We start from the raw sequence: 15,932 nt of genomic DNA on the forward strand, positions 1-15,932 counted from the left end.
GTCAGGAAACATTCCCGAGTACTCTATTGTCTACACTTAAAGTGCTAGAAAAGTCCCTGGCTGGGTTTTGGCCAGGTCCAACTAGGACTCTCCCAAATAATTTATTGGTGCCATTCAGGGATTAGCTCCCACCAGGACCCCATTCTGTATAGGTACATGGCCATCTTGTTCTGGAGGCTAAGAGGGTTAAATAGAATGGACAGGGATCATCTGTAACCAGTAGCTGTAATCCCCCAACACAGTCCTAGGCTTGTTCAATTTTCTAGTATAGATGTAGATAATGCAAACTTACTTCTACACCATATATATTTGGAAACAGTTGAAGCAGGCAAGGGGAAAAAAGAGTATGTTTAACCTAATCCAGGATATAGGGGGATGACAGAAATCACATTAACACAGACTCTTAATTCCTTGCTGAATATCTTCTGTTGGCTCTACGCAGTAGTAGCACAAGAAAAATAATTCATGATGGGCCAGTGTGGATCCCTGGAGTCTCAGTAGAGACTGCTGAGAGACAAAGCTGTAAATATGTCATGATAGACTGAAAAGAAAGAGGTACCACTCTAGGGGAGAATTCAGTGCATAAGCATTGGCTAACACTCCCTAACCTGAGTGACAGTCTGTGAGACAGGCTGATCATTGCCTTTGGGCTTCCGTTCTACGTGTAATTAATGTTATTATTCTTATTTTTTTTTAAAGCTTCCTCTTACCCATTACTCCAACAGCACAGTTTCCATGGCCAAGCTTATTTACAAATCACAATCACATGAAGAATGCCAGTTACTGCTTCAGACACAATGGGAAGCTGTTACTCTGCTGCTGTTACAGAAACACTGATAAGAATGATCAGGTTACCATTCATTTATTAACTTCTTAGTCAAAGGTTTAACTAGGTTTATAATCCAAGAGAGAGAGCTGCTGCCACAGTAGCATTCATGTGCAAAGTCTTTTACCATCAAATTCTGGTGGTAATGATTTGGTTTTCTTGCTCTTGTCCTGAGGGACTGCTATTAATGACCAAAGCCAAGGTGACAACTGACTGCTTTGGTAGCCCAAGCAGGAAGATTTGTATGAACATGGAGAGTTAACCGAATTCCAGCCTCTTTTGGGTTGTTCATTCATATCAGGATGTGAGTCTCGTATTGCACATATCTCATAGGGATGTCATTCTCCAGGTTTATCAGGATGGCACTCTCATTTAGTTCTGTAATCAATGTGACAGTTACCTGTTCACTAAAGTAACTTCCTGGAAAAACAGTGTGAAAATCACGTGCGTTAATCAGTGATTTATGGCTTTTTAATGTAATCAAATGCAGCTGAAAATGTTGATATATAAGAACTTAGGCCAAGTCGTGGCTATAACCTTATCTCAGAACTGCCTAAGAGCACTGCATGCTCCTCTGTCCTTTTCGTAATTAGGCAGAAATTTGTTCCGTTTCCTGAAACGTTTGCTGTTCCTCTTGTTAGCACTGCCAGAACTTGAAGGTCATTGAAGAAATGAGCCATTGGGAGTCTAACGTAAGTGCACCATCAGTGCACTCTGCTGTTGTCATTCCCAGGCTTTGCTTAGTCTTAGCATAAAGTATCTAGTTTCTTTTCGGAAATGGCTGGTTCTGACACACAGTGTAGATTGCACAGCCTATCTTTTATAGGAGTTGCCTTGAACTCTGTTTCATCTTCTGAAATACATGTAGCTCATCCCTAGTTGTGTCCCCTTCTCAGGCAGGAGACACTGGCAGCAAGAAGTAGATGGTGGAGTTCCTGCCAGCAAGTTTTTCATTTTATTTGGCTGCTGTAGGGTTTTTTGATACACTACCATGATTTTTTTTCTTGTCTGTGAATTCATGTGAAAATGAGTTATGAAGCTGAGGCCTGGCCTGCATTAGGAAGTTGTTTTAAATTAATTTGCTTTAAATTAATTTTCTCTACAGTCAAATGGGGCCTGTGGGTGTTTGGAAAGGCCAGCTATCAAACAGTTTCCTATTATCATACACCCTGGGAAGAAGTTCTCATTTCACACCCCTGCTCCAGAGAGGTTCACCCTTCAGGACAATAGGGTGGTAAGTTTTCTGGCAAATAAGCGAATACATCATGGCAAACTTGAAAACTCATCTTCTTTTCTATCCTTTCAGTTCATTTTGTTTTACCCTCAAGACCCACAGTTTCTGTGCCATGAGATACACTAGCATATATATCTCCAAAATGTCCTCTCCTGATATTTATTAGCCCTTTCAAACCAAACACACACCATGCAAAAGTTACTGTGCTTAGTCCTTCAGCTAACAGACTGTCTAGGTAGGTAAAGATAAGCTGCTGTCTGAAGACTCTAATCTCCAGCCCGTAAGCGTACCTGGGCATACAGAACTACAGCCCACAGCAACTTTTTGCATTTTGCAGTGTATGAGCATATGTGAAAAGGAGATTGTGACTTTGTGTGACCTTTATAAGGAGTTGGCACAAGGTTTTGTAGTTTACTTTGGGCTATATTTTGCTAGCTTTTGCACATATGGAATAGCATCTTCGTCTGCAATAATCTCACCTATATAATGGTGTCAGAATCTGGCCTACCAGCTGGAGTGAGCTATTTCACACTGTATCTGGTATTGTTTCCTTTTCATCTGTTGAGATAGAGTGCTTTGCTGTGTATCCTGATATCCCATGGCTCTCTTTTTGGAGCTATGTTCACACATCTTGATTCCATCTGTACTCTTGAAGAGGCCCGTTAGGTGGAAGATGTATCTGTCAAACACATGTAGATTCTGGACAGCAACCCTTTACGGGTCATGCCTTGAAACATTACTAATTTGATTTCAAAGGGAGCTATTACAAAATGTCTTTTGTGTTGTTAGGCCTCAGGAGAAGGACCTCAGTTGGACACAGTGAAATGCTGCATTTGCAATAGCCATGGAGCCCCTTGTTGGAACAGATATAAGAATCAGTCATGTCTTTGTCTTGGAGCTCGGCACCTCTTCTGGAGGAGTCCCCTGATGTGAGAGGGAGACGGCTGAATGTGTGTTAAAAGGTCCAGGGGACAGAAACTTAGTGATCCACAGCATTCATCTGATGCTGTCCAAAGTTGTCGAGCAACCTCAGGAAATGAGTGGAAATTTGATTCTTGTTTGGCTATCTTGGGTCCTGAAAGTGGGATGGTGGGTGCAAGAGGGTTGATGTACACATCTGTGCACTCTGTGGCAGTGCTTTGAAGCTCTGTGTTGTAGCCTGTGGTTTTTTTTTATGATGCAGTCATGTGCATTTTTAAGACCAAGAATTGGACACCTGTGTGCTTAAAGTTAAGCATGACCGTGACTCATTCAGCTGTCACTCTTACGGATGTAGTGTGAGAACCATATGGATGGGAAGAAGTAACCTAGACCCAAGATGCAAGTTCAGGGACTGCAAGACAGGAGGCCAAACACCGAAACAGCATCTGACAAAAGTGAGTAATTGGTCAATGCTTCCACTTCTATTTGGTCAGATTTTCAACATAAATTAATCCATTTTCTCAAAGTAGCAGATCTTACCCCACTGTTACTTCAATATTTGCAGTTAGCTACAGTTGTTCATAGGCTGCACAATCTCTGAGCGCATTAGAGCCATAGTAGTAGCCTGACTGGCATTCATAAACAGACAGCACTTGGGACTTAGTAATACCCTAACTCAGTGCAGAAGTGTGCCAAAATAAAGGTCATTTTAATTTCATGTTATGTCACGCAGTTTTGAAGTGACATGTGTTTAACGAGTTTTCTCCAGTAAATGAACGATAGCAAGTATTACACTAATAGGCTTTGATGATATGCCCACAAAAAGAAAAAAAAAAAAAAGGCAAAATCTTTCCAAAAACATTAAACTGACATTTTACCAGAGGAAAAAAAAATAACAGAACAAAGATTCAAACTTCTGCCCCCAAGCTTCCATAATGACAAAAATTAGGCTTTTTGGCCCTTTTGAGATGACAGTTTGCAGAAGTTTCACAGTAATTTATTTATAGTGTGCCCATCATGAAAGACATTGAGGCTGATCTCCTGATATGGCTAGGAGAGTGTGAAGGGAGCAAGTTGAGCTTGTCACAAAAACTGTCTCTATCGCAAACCTCATGACAGGATCATTAAAGGAGTGAAAAACTGTTCCCTAAGCGTATGGACCCCATGATTATGCAGAGAAAGGTGTGGAGTAGTTTCTGTTTTCTCATATAGCAATGCCTGCTTGTCTTGCCACCTGGCTGAGTATGCAAGCTGGTTGTTCCCTATCATCTTTCTGTCTGGCTATGGACTCAAACAGGCACAAACACAGGAGGAAGAACATCAGGAGGAACTTTTCTTCAGCGTGAGTGCACCGAGCACTGGCACAGGTTGCCCAGAGAAGCTGTGGTTTCCCTCCTTGGAGTAATTCAGGAAACATCTGGACATGGTCCTGGGCAACCTGCTCTAGATGTCCTTGCTGGAGCAAGGGCGCTGGGCCAGATGCCTCCAGAGGTCCTGCCAACCTCAGCCACTCTGTGACCCTGTGGCTCTGTGACTCCTTGTTCAGGCATCTTGCCCTTCAGTGGCTTAAAGACATGGCACAAAATGTGTTACCCTGTCTTGTTCTTGAGAAAGTTGCTTTTGGTGTCAAAAAGCATGGTACACTTAAAAATAATATATAAAAAAATTATTAGTTCCTTCAGTGCAGGTTAGGAGGGAGGATTGTTTTGATTCCTGGTGGTATAGCTTTTGAATGTGGAGGAGGGAAAATAGCACTGAGACCCCTTTTCCAAGCAGGATGTGTGAAGACCTTAGGAGGCTGGGTGAACACTGCTAATTGGCTAGGTAGTGCACACTTTTCAACAATTCGCAACAAAGCCTTTGCTGTCAGGTTTCACAAAAGCTGGTTGTTAATATCCTGTGTAATGCTTAACTCTCAGAGGATGAACTGTCATTTGTGCATTTGAACTCTCATTTTTTGGTCACTACTCCCATTGAAGTCAAACTTGTGGTAAACTGGGAACTGTGAATTAAGTAAAAAAATGTATGCAAAGTGAAGTATCCGCCCCCTGCACCTCCTGTTCACCCCCAGTAAACAACAAGAATAGGAAGAAATCAGGATTGGTTTCCTGGCACAATTTGGCTTAGGCTTCAATCCTCAAATTAGACAGCCCGTCATTCCAATTAATTTCCTTTGGAGGTGCGTTTTCTGAATTTTCACTGCTGGTGTTCTACAGCACTTGATCTTAGGTCCACAAACTGCAAAAAGGATGCTGTGTTGTGTACCGAACCTTTCTATGTTGTTTAGATGATCAATTATTTTTTGGGTCAATGGCTGTATGAGATTATTTGACAGAGGACAGCTAAGTCCATATAAATAATAACAATCATTTAAAAATTAGAATTAGATGCTGTACTTTCTGTCTTAAAAAATATGATGATATTTAGTAATACAGCCGTTCAGTACAACTCTAAATTATTCTTACAACCAGTTTTACACTGTTTAAATGCCACTCGATAATCATGCCAAATATAATGTGACATGCATGTTTTTCAAGTACATGTGCATGAGCATTTGCATGAGCTTCCATGGTTACAATACTTGGCTTATAAACTATTTTAACAAATTTTGAAGTGTTTCTAGTCATATCAAATTCAATGCTAGAAGATAAACAAAATGGTTTCAGAAATATTTATGATGCTGTGCTTGCTATTAAACATAGCTGAATGCATTCATAGTAATAGGAACCTGAAGTTGTTATCTTTTGAATGCATATGTCATGCAACTGCAAAATCTCATAGGACCACAGAATACTGTGTCTTTGCTACTCTTTGACTGATACAATGCCCCACGAAGTCAGTAGAAATTCTCTTCTGAGCTGAGATAGCAGGATAACACTGCTCTTCTGTTCCTTTGTCATAGATTTCTGTAGAACTGCACATGCATCATGTCACTGCTTTTAATTGGCTCTGTTATCTGTCAGAGTAAGTTATTCTTCAGACCCCTCTTGCATCCTTGGTAAGCGCAGTTGTCACGGTGCCTCTGCACCAGGTGCTGCGGGTGATCAGCCCCCGGCACTGCAATGCGTACGCGAGGAAGGGGTGCTGGGACGTGGGGAACTGTGGAAGGGCCAGTGCCGAGGATGTCAGAGCCAGGAACCAACCTGGTGTTAGGGGCCTGGGAGAAGGAACCCCCTGGGACTGCAGCTGTGCTCCAGGACTGAAGACAGGCTGGATTGCAGACGTATAGCAATGCTGAAAGGCTGGCTGCGCTGTCAGAGCATGATGTCTCTTGTTTCACAAGAGAATTGTGTGCAATCTTCCTGCCTTTCATGTCTTGCATTTTATCCTGAGACCCATCTCCCTTTGAAAAGACATTAGAAGGGGGTCTAGCATGTCTGTAGGTAGGGTTTTATTCTTCTAATAGAAGAATTTTCAGACATTGCATGCAAATTGTTGGAAAGAGGGTGCACACATATAAACTTGGAGCATGTGAAATGTGAGAGAAATGTGTTCTGTAAATGATGTGTTTATTTGAATGAGTGATCATGCTCAAACAATGCATCTTAATTGTTTTCTTTTCTTTAGAATTATCTTGCAGTCCAAGAAAAAAATAATATAAACTCCACAAAAACAGTCTCCAAACTTTATTGTTGTAGTGTAAGATTTTAGATGAGATTATATGCAGACAATTGTTGGAAAAATCAAAGATACTGCTCTGATAATAACCATGGCTTTGCCAAGACTGAAGTTGCACTGCATTCTCAGAGATCCGATGTCTATACAAACGAGTTACAAGACCAATGATAGGGAATTCTTTTACATAGTTGCCTATCAATCATTGATGAAAAAAGTATAAATTTTCTCAGAAGTTACTTTTGACTGATGCTGTTATATAGATCTACTATGAAGTTGGCATTTTATTTTAGAACTTAATGATTATTTTTTTAGGACTCCAACACTTTCTGGCTTGCATAAAATCTCTACTGTCCTCTGGGTGAATCCTTTCTTCATTAGAGTTTCTTTTGAATTTCAAGATGCTCTATGCTGCCCCTGACACAAATGTGCATCTCCTAGTGGAACTTCCTATGCTGGTCAGATAAAAGGCAGTACACAGTCTTTTTAGACCGATCTACATCTAATAATGAGAATAATTGTGGCGTTAATATGCATATCTTAGAAAGCAATTCAGGTGGTATTGAAGTGCTGGAGGTGATTTTGTTATACAGACACAGTTTTGGTACATTGTAAGAAGAAAAGGCTCTACTTAGTATTCAAGGAGGGATGAACAGATTGAAAGTTATGTTTGGGATGGGCTGTTGTCACTACTGAAAATATCTGTGGAGTCTCCAGGGAGTCTATTCAACTCTGCCACTTCTATGTTAAAAGGAAACAGCGTCAATTGTACTGAAGAACTTGGATGAGTTTCAGAAAGCCACTTCAGTGCAACTTACTGTTTTATCAGTTTTAAAGAGTGTTATACCCTTTTCAGACAGGATAGGATATGAAAAGTAAATAAACCATTCCTGTATCCAGGACGAAGAAAAACAGTGGATGAGGAGGATCATGGAAAAACATGCTGTAAATGTAGGTTTTGCTGCAAGTAATGGCACGAGCTGCTGCGTTGGCACTGTGGACCTGCTCGGCGGGGTGCAAAGTAGCTGTAAAAGTCTGCACAGAGTGACCAAGTTTCACGGTCTTTGCACAGATTTAAATAGCCACTAAGTGAAACAGCAGTGAGTCAGACCCAGGTATGGGTTATCTGCAAATACTCAGTAGACTCTTCGAGATGCAGAAGGTTTCCTTGCCCACTGTAAACAAGATCTGCTGCCCACTCAACAGCTGCTTCATGTAATTGTTCCACCTTTTCTTTGGCCAAAATATTTTTCCTTGTGTCTGAAAGAGCACCTTTAAGATTAACTTAGAAAGATAATTTTTAAGATGTCTTACTTGCCCTTGACAGAAAAATTCTCTGTTGGGGGACTGTGTCAAAATGGAAGCTGGGGTTTAGGCTTGGTCATGCTGCTCCTACCGTTATTCTGCATGGCTACACAGTAGCTTGAATTAATCACAGAAAGTAAATTGAAGCTGTTAGTTCATTTAATTGTCAGTTCTGTGTCTGTGCACTAAGTCAGTCAATGATTTTTTCTGAAGTGACTTCTACTACATCACAGAGCTGCTCACACGGCCATTTAGATGTGTATTGATGGTGCTAATGGAGTCACTGAGCCAAGCTCTCATCTAGCAATGTCATAGCTCTCCAGATATTGATCACAATGGCGTTTTGTTCTACAGCAGTGTCCTGAAAGCCCAGACAGTATCAGAATCCAATGTACTAGTTAGTTGACAGGATAACATAGCCCCAGGCCTGAAGAGGCTACATGCAACTTGAAAGAAGACAATAAAAAGTGAAAGCAATGGTGTTGATGGTGATATAGAATACATAGGTTAGCTCTATAATCCTTGAGATTCAGTGACACTTGGAATAACTTCAAAATAATGAACTTAGTAATGATATTTTAAGTATTGAATTTAATTGTCATATTTTAATTAAAAAAGACTTAATAATGAACCTTGCCAGCCATTCTGAACCTACCCACCACAGATGATTAATTTTTTACGGATTGGATGACAGAGGAGCTTTGAGTATTTGAAAGAAGGACAGCAGCAATATTCTAAGTTAGTCTAGGGAAAATTTACATTTGACCTGAGTGCAGCAATAGTCCTATTAGATCTGAAAGCATCTTGTAGAAAACAGCTGTTAGGTCACTAGTCCACCTCACCCTGAAGATAGGATTTCTCTTAGCTGTATTCTATCTAGAGATGTGTCTTCATGTAATTTTGAAAGCTAACATTAATTTCTCCTTATTTTCCCTCCATTCAGTCTCCTGTGTTGCTGTAAATAATCACTCTGCCTCTTGGATATTTGCAGCCTACCAGTATCTAATCCTAGACTTACCACTTCTGATGACTGACAACCTCAGCTATATCTGAACTAGTGACCTAGGAGTGAAAAGCTGTGCATTCCGTTACTGGGCCTTTGAGAAATACATTACCCTTCTCTACCTCCTTTGCATTTAAGGAAAATTCTTTTTCTCTATAAGCTCTTTTTCTTCAAAGATTGCTCTCTCTTTGTCAAGTGCTTTCTTTAAAAATGTCTCAAGACCTGTTCTGGGGAGCATACCAATCATTTTCATCAAGGATCAAGAAAGCAGAATAACCTGTGGCATCGAGAGAATTATTCCCGATGTGCAGTTAGATAAGATGAGATTGGTGTTACATCTGAGAATAAGTAATTTCTTTTGCAGCAGAAACATTTGATTGTTATTTGCATTGGCAATCACTTCCATCATTCTAAAAATTCTTCTAGAAAAAAGGATTTTGTGTATAAACCAAAAAAATCACATTTCTAGAGGGAGGTCAGTGATGATGCATAAATGTTGCATAAATGATCTAGGATGATGATAAGTAGTTTGCAACCACTCGACCCATCCAGAGGAAGGTGGCTAGGGTTTACAGGGGAGAAATAGTAAAGTTATGTACATATTTTTGCAAAGTGCTGAGATCAATTGTAGGGCCACAAACAAGAATTATTTTTTTCTCAGAATGAAAAAGAAAAAAAAAAGTGTCCAACTGAGCACCAGTGGAGGAACACTTAGTTAATGAAGGTGCTAAGCCTATTGAAATGTTGAGAATAAGTCCTGTTTCCCTCCTGCTTACTGTACTGAAGCAAAACCATTACTGGGAATGTATAGCTCAGCTTTAAAATTTGAAGCTCTTAAGAAAGCAAAATATTTTTTTTTCTTTCCCTTTTTAAAAATAGTTTTCTAAATAGTATTTGCAGAACTCTTTAACAAATGATCTAAAAATGGTACTTTATTAATGTACCTAAGAAACAATAAGTATGTTATGGTACTTGCATAGGATGTTACTTTAATGAGTAAATCCGGCTCTCACAAATCAGGATTACCTTGTTAGAATAAGGACTGCTAATATGAATAAGTGTTTTCAGGATCGTATTGCACCCTATGTTTTAAAATTTCTTGAAGTTAACGGTTCCTCCAGCTAGTAGTTTACTGCCAGGAGAGCCATCCGTATTGATTATTATTGCATATTAATGGCTCTATCAGGTATTTATTTTGCAAGTTTCTTGGCTGAGTGTTTTCTTTTCTTTTCTTTTTTTTTTTTTAACAGATTTCTCCCAGGGGTGAACAGGCTGCAGGAGAAGTGGAAATTGCCACTCCTATTTTGCTAGGTCTGGATATTTCAATGTATTTTCAAAGTATCAGATCTATTACAGAAGCATTTGGTGCTGGCATTTGGATTCCAATAACATAATGGATTGCAAGTCTTTTTGTGATATAAATGTGAACTCAGAAACCAGCTGGCTGGACTATGTCCAAAATACTAGCATGTAAGGAATCACAGGGGGCCAACTTTCCAGTAGAGTTGTAGATACTAGTCTTCATTGCAGTCCATGAAGGAGTCAAAGCTTTGTATGCAAATCAAACTGCACATTTCCAGCTGTTACAGTTGTGTGAGCAAATGTAAATTTAGTGTGCATAAATTTAGAAGTCCTCTTTAAATTGGTTGTGCCAGTATCCAAGAAGTGATCGGATGAGTTTATCAGTGTTCCAGATATAGCATGTAGTTGCTGCAACACATTATAAACGAAACCATTAACTAAAACATATCTACATTTACTGAAATAATTTTCATTCATGGTAGACACTGGGGCATATTTAATGTCTTTTTGCTTTGTGTAAAGACAACAAAGAATCTTTCAGATTTGCTAATATTTAAATCAAGCTTCAAAGTTAACACAAATGACTCCTTTAATGGAAAAGTAGACTTTACATATTGAACTAAAAATCTTTTTTTTTTTTTTTTTGTTACATGACATACAACATAGACTTCATGTATTCAACCAAAAATCTCTTTTTTTACATAACATACAGCATTTTTTTTGTTGCAGGTTTATTTTTGAGAAGACCTTATATAAAGACACTGCCTTCAAGAAGAAACATTGGAATTTTAGGGCTATTTGAAACAGTGTATAAGCATATGTTGTATGTCATGACTATGCTGCCTAACATGCAGTTGGATGAAAAGCACTTGAAGTATCTTTGGACCGAACCCACAATAAAGCTCTCCAATACTTCAGTGGACGTAGTGCATGTGAAGCTATTTCAGAATGAAGCCCATAATCCTGGACCTCTTTTCATGGGAGGCTGAATATATGAAGGTACTTACAAAAAACAAATCAGAATGGAGGACTTGCAACAGTCCATGGAGTTATATACTTTGCAGGGTTGCTTTGGGGGCAGCACAAGACTAGACAGCAAGACTTAATTTAGCCTTATGCATGTGTACCAGGGTTTGCATAATTGCACTTTGTTGCAGTTAAATCCCAAAGTAAAACTAACTCGTGAATCAAAGAATAATTCCAAAGAGCGAGGAGGTTCATGCATTTTACTGTTTTACTACGTTGTCCCACAACAAGATGAAATATCAGATGGACAGTATTTGCAGAGTTACCATCTCTTCTCGTGGCTCTCTCAAATTTGGATTACAAATCCAGGAAATTGAAACTTGAGGTAACAAATGTTGGCATTAAAAATTGGTATTTGCTTCTCAGTAATTATGAGTCAATTTATAGATGCCTTTTTTTGCTTGGAAGAAAATCTGGTTTTGAACTACTGGAAAATTAAAACAGTTGTTCAGAACATTTGAATTTGCTGAATTCTTTTTTGGAAGCAATTATTGGAATCACTAGTTTTTATACATCAGACACTGTAAGTTCAAAATAGGTTCTAAAAATTAGGCTAGTCATTACCTAGCAAGAACTGTTACAACTGATTATGCCCACACTATGAACTTGAGAAGACTACTTTTCATAAAAATGCTTTTATATGAGTTTACAGACAATGGACTCATTAATTCAAGGCTTTCTGCCTTCATTTGAAAGTTAATTTAGATGACAGCAAGGCTTGCATTTCAAGTGCAGAAGCTCTTCCTGCATAAGTCCACGTATGGACACTTCTAATTTGGGAATCAAAATGTCTTCTTGTTTCACTTAATATACTTTGAAAATAGAAGTGTTTAGCTTAATCCTTCATTGAACTGGAACAGGTCCACTTATTCCAGTCCACCTGTGAGTTATGTTGGAAAAGGAGTAGCTTTTCTGAATAATGACTCTTCATTTCAGAAATGTTTTTCCAGCTACTTTAGGTCTGAGTCTGATCTCAGTTGACACACGTTGCAGCCTTCCAAATCTTAAGTCTAAATTTTGCAACCATCTCATCAAATAACAGACTCCATTTTAAAAGCTTGTAAGGCTGGACTCAAAACGGAACCTAAGCTGTATAGAATATCCGTGACAGAAATATAACTTTGATTTTGTGGCTTTTACCAATCTCAGACTATAATTAACTCTTTGTTGGCTGTAGGTATGGTAGCAGCAGTATTCTGTAACAGTAAAAATGGCAGTGATGATGGTTGTTAATTGAACAAATTAAGTCATTTGTTGTTTTGTTACAGGGGAAATCTTGTTGTTTTGGTACAGGGGAAATCAAGTGCACAAATTCCATCAGTCTCAGTTAAGCGATACCATAACTTAGAAATGATTCCCTGAATGAGGACTTAAGACTGTCAGCTTGAAGGAGCAAGTCTTGTATCTCCCAGTTTCTGAACTGTGCTTAACCAACTAGAACTGTAATATGATTGAGAAGTAGAGACACAATTGCAAAATATTATATAAGTATCTTTTGGGCACTTCATCTTCGGGCACTCATAGATTCTGAGATTTAAGTAGAAAATCCTTGGACTTTAATCACCTGGCTGTGTGTGTGTTAAGGCATTATTTTTGATATTTTTTTTTTTAAAGTGAGAATTCAAGGTCCTTATGCAGTCTGTGCAGTGGCTGATGTATGTACCTGGGTTACCCTGAAGGTCAAATATTCAGTGTATTGGACATTTCAAGCTGCTGTCCTGCTTAAGTTCCAAATCATTAGTCTAGCAAATGGGAACTTAAATATAAGCGTAGTCAATGGGGAGGAAAGAAGTCACTGCATAGTATATCTAGTGATAGAAAATGCTACAGAATGCGAACATAAATTTATAACTCGATGTTCCTTAATTAAAAAAAAGAACACACGCACACCATCAAGAATCCCCTCCCCCCTGACAAGCTTGCAAAAACTAGGTCTGAATTCCCAGTGGGAATAATGAGCAACAGCAAGAGTGAATGCTGGGAGAAAAGAATGCAATTGTATTAGACTCCATCACAATGGGAGGTAAACCCAAATCATTTATAAAAGGTAAATGCTGGCAGAACACAGGGAGCTCAGAGCACCACACTGCAGGTGTGATTTATGAGGCTGGGGACTGGCTATAAATCAAATCCTTTTGTTTTAAATAGTACTGCTTCAATGCAAGAGATCAGTTTACATGTAGAGGAAATGATGAAAAAAATGCAGTGTATTGCATCCCAAGAATATTAGAGAATCAGGTTTACAATGTGACTATCAGTACCACATTCAGACAATAGGTATCTGATGCGCAATTTAACGAATGCTCCCACTGCTTGAGCAGAGTGCCCTAATCTAGCAACTCAAGTTTGTCTTAAATGTATTAATTTGGGGATCTATTTTATGAGACCAGCTGTTAAAATCATTGCACTTATGATCAGGAATGCATTGGCTATTGTTAACTAGCTAGAGGTGCCCTTTTATGCAACCAAAGGCTGTGCCTGTTTCTATGCTAACCGGATTTTTCTTTAATTATGAAGGTTTATGGGTCTAATTATTTAGCAGCCTTGTCCTGTGTAAATAGGTGGATAAAACAGTTAATTCCTGAGCATTCAAACAGGCACTAGGCATCCTGGAAAGTTCTATATGGTTATAGGATAATATTTCTAGAAAAAAAAAAAAAGAAAAAAAGTTTCTTCTCCCTCTGTTAGTGGTATAATTACCAAATCGAAGAGGTTTTAAAGGTAATGATCTAACAGCAAAATGATCTCTTTTGCTCTGCTTTCCAGATCTACCAGGGCTTATCTTGGCTGCATGTTTTGCATTCATTTTGCATACATACCACTGGAGCAAACTATATGCCTGAAACCACACTGTGTGTCCTGCAATGTGGGCCAGAGAAGCACTTAGAAAAGCTGGGAGAGGACAAAAGGCCTGTATAAAGGGAGGTACAGCAGTTTTATCACTGTTCTAAGAATTGTATAATGAAACAAAAGCTGAGAGTGTCGCACATATCCTAGCCATTTTATGTAATGGCAATATATCAGCAATGATTTATCCATGTGAATGTAAAAAGTTGCCTTTAATTCACTGATAAGCAGAGTGCCTTCATGTCAGCAAGGAGCCAAGAGACATCTTGTATTGCAATGCTTTATCACAATTCAATTACTTTCCAAGAGTCCAAAAATGCAAACAGTGTAGAAACACATGAGCACAATTTCAAGGATCTTTCTGAGGCTCTGATATTGATAGCCAGCATCAGCTATTGCTGGAGGCATTAATATCAATTGCTAGTGTGAGGAAAGTATCATTTCACTGAATCATTGATTTTTTTTTTCTTACTTATTATTATAAAAACACATCTAGTGCCATTAATTTATGGGGCATTCTATAAATGTAAAAGTATATTCCTGCTCAGTAGAGCTTGCAGTCTAAATTAGACCAATATATGAAAAAGATATTGATGATGAAAAGACAAAAAAAAAAGTGAATGAAATTGCATTTACCTATTCCTTGAATCTGACCATGTTTCCAGGTGATAATGGGCCAAACTTTTAAAAGTATTTGAGTTTCTATTTTCTGAATATTGGGGTGCTTAAATATCTTTAAAAATATGGTTATTTTACAAGTGGAATCTTATGGTTTTATAAATGGCACCACAAAAAAACGCATCTAACGGGAGACGAGCAAAGATGCCTTTGTGCCTTATGAATCTTATATTGTCCTGGACACTAGAGGCAATTTAGATAGCCTTGAAAGGGTTCTGCCATGTTGTGAAGCCCTCTCAGGTTGCAGTGCCATCTGTAATCTTCATAACACTTTGAGTTTTAACTGGATCCCTGAAAAATCTTTCCCTTTTAGGCCTTTTTTTTTTTCTTTCTTTTCCCTAGGCAAACACTGTATTGTTTCTTTGTCTATTGTGTCCTGTGAGAGAAATACTTTTGTGGGCCAGGGTAGTGTTTTAAAACCCATTTTTGCAAACTCTTTTGCCTTTTACACAAATAAAGATGTCACTCAAGAGACCTTATTACAACAGTCAAGAAGAAATATAATTAAAGCAGATTTAAAGATTGAATTTCTTTGCCATTATAAAGGTTAAATACACGGAAAAGCAAAAGAACATTTGTATAGCAGCAACAATAATGAAGGGTTTACATCTGCAGCCTCCATGAACAGAAGAGGTTGTGGGTTTCCCTATGTACAGTCATCAGGAGTAACTGGTAATTACCAAGTTCAAAGCCCATTGTCTCCTCTAAAAAGCCGACTTGTTTTTTGGGGTTGTTTCAGCATGACGTGATGTCTGACGGCTCTATTCCTTTTATAGGCCTTCTTGATATGCATCGAATTCTGACCTGGGATGGAAAGCAATCTTTGTGAACATTTTTACAGAATGATGTGTAATAGATCCAGCAAAGGCTGAAGGCTGGTAATAGTGACTGATGTAGTACCATGGAGAAAAGAAATCTGAACACTGCTCTCCAAGGAGGCTGAGTGAGGAGGGAGGTAATAACAAGTTTCATTGCCTAGTTGGAGTTGACAGAAAGAGAGGTGATTTTGCTCCTCAAATTGTGCTCAGAGGACGGGAGGCAGCATGTATTTTATAATATAGGTGGTAGGTGATAGGACAGGCTGTTCAATGACCTAGGAGGCATTGTACTACATACAAAGGTCTCCTGCAAAGCTGATGCATATTTATTTCCTACAGCGGGGATGGTATGTTGAC

The 15,932-nt window shown here is 38.7% G+C and overlaps 1 protein-coding gene across 1 annotated transcript in view; it reads left to right on the forward strand.

Moving 5' to 3' along the window:
* Window positions 1–15,932, forward strand: part of LOC310896236 (uncharacterized protein) — a 177,600-nt gene that overhangs the window by 147,071 nt on the left and 14,597 nt on the right. The window contains exons 9-14 of the mRNA XM_083828285.1: window positions 700–850; window positions 1,932–2,060; window positions 3,337–3,436; window positions 10,155–10,215; window positions 10,936–11,205; window positions 13,999–15,712. Coding sequence (XP_083684411.1) covers window positions 774–850; window positions 1,932–2,060; window positions 3,337–3,436; window positions 10,155–10,215; window positions 10,936–11,195 — 627 coding nt within the window. The 5' untranslated portion in view covers window positions 700–773 and the 3' untranslated portion in view covers window positions 11,196–11,205; window positions 13,999–15,712. The remainder of the gene's footprint in view (window positions 1–699; window positions 851–1,931; window positions 2,061–3,336; window positions 3,437–10,154; window positions 10,216–10,935; window positions 11,206–13,998; window positions 15,713–15,932) is intronic.

This window comes from Anser anser (genome assembly GCF_964211835.1).
Source record: "Anser anser genome assembly, chromosome: 3".
Taxonomy (NCBI): Eukaryota; Metazoa; Chordata; class Aves; order Anseriformes; family Anatidae; genus Anser; species Anser anser.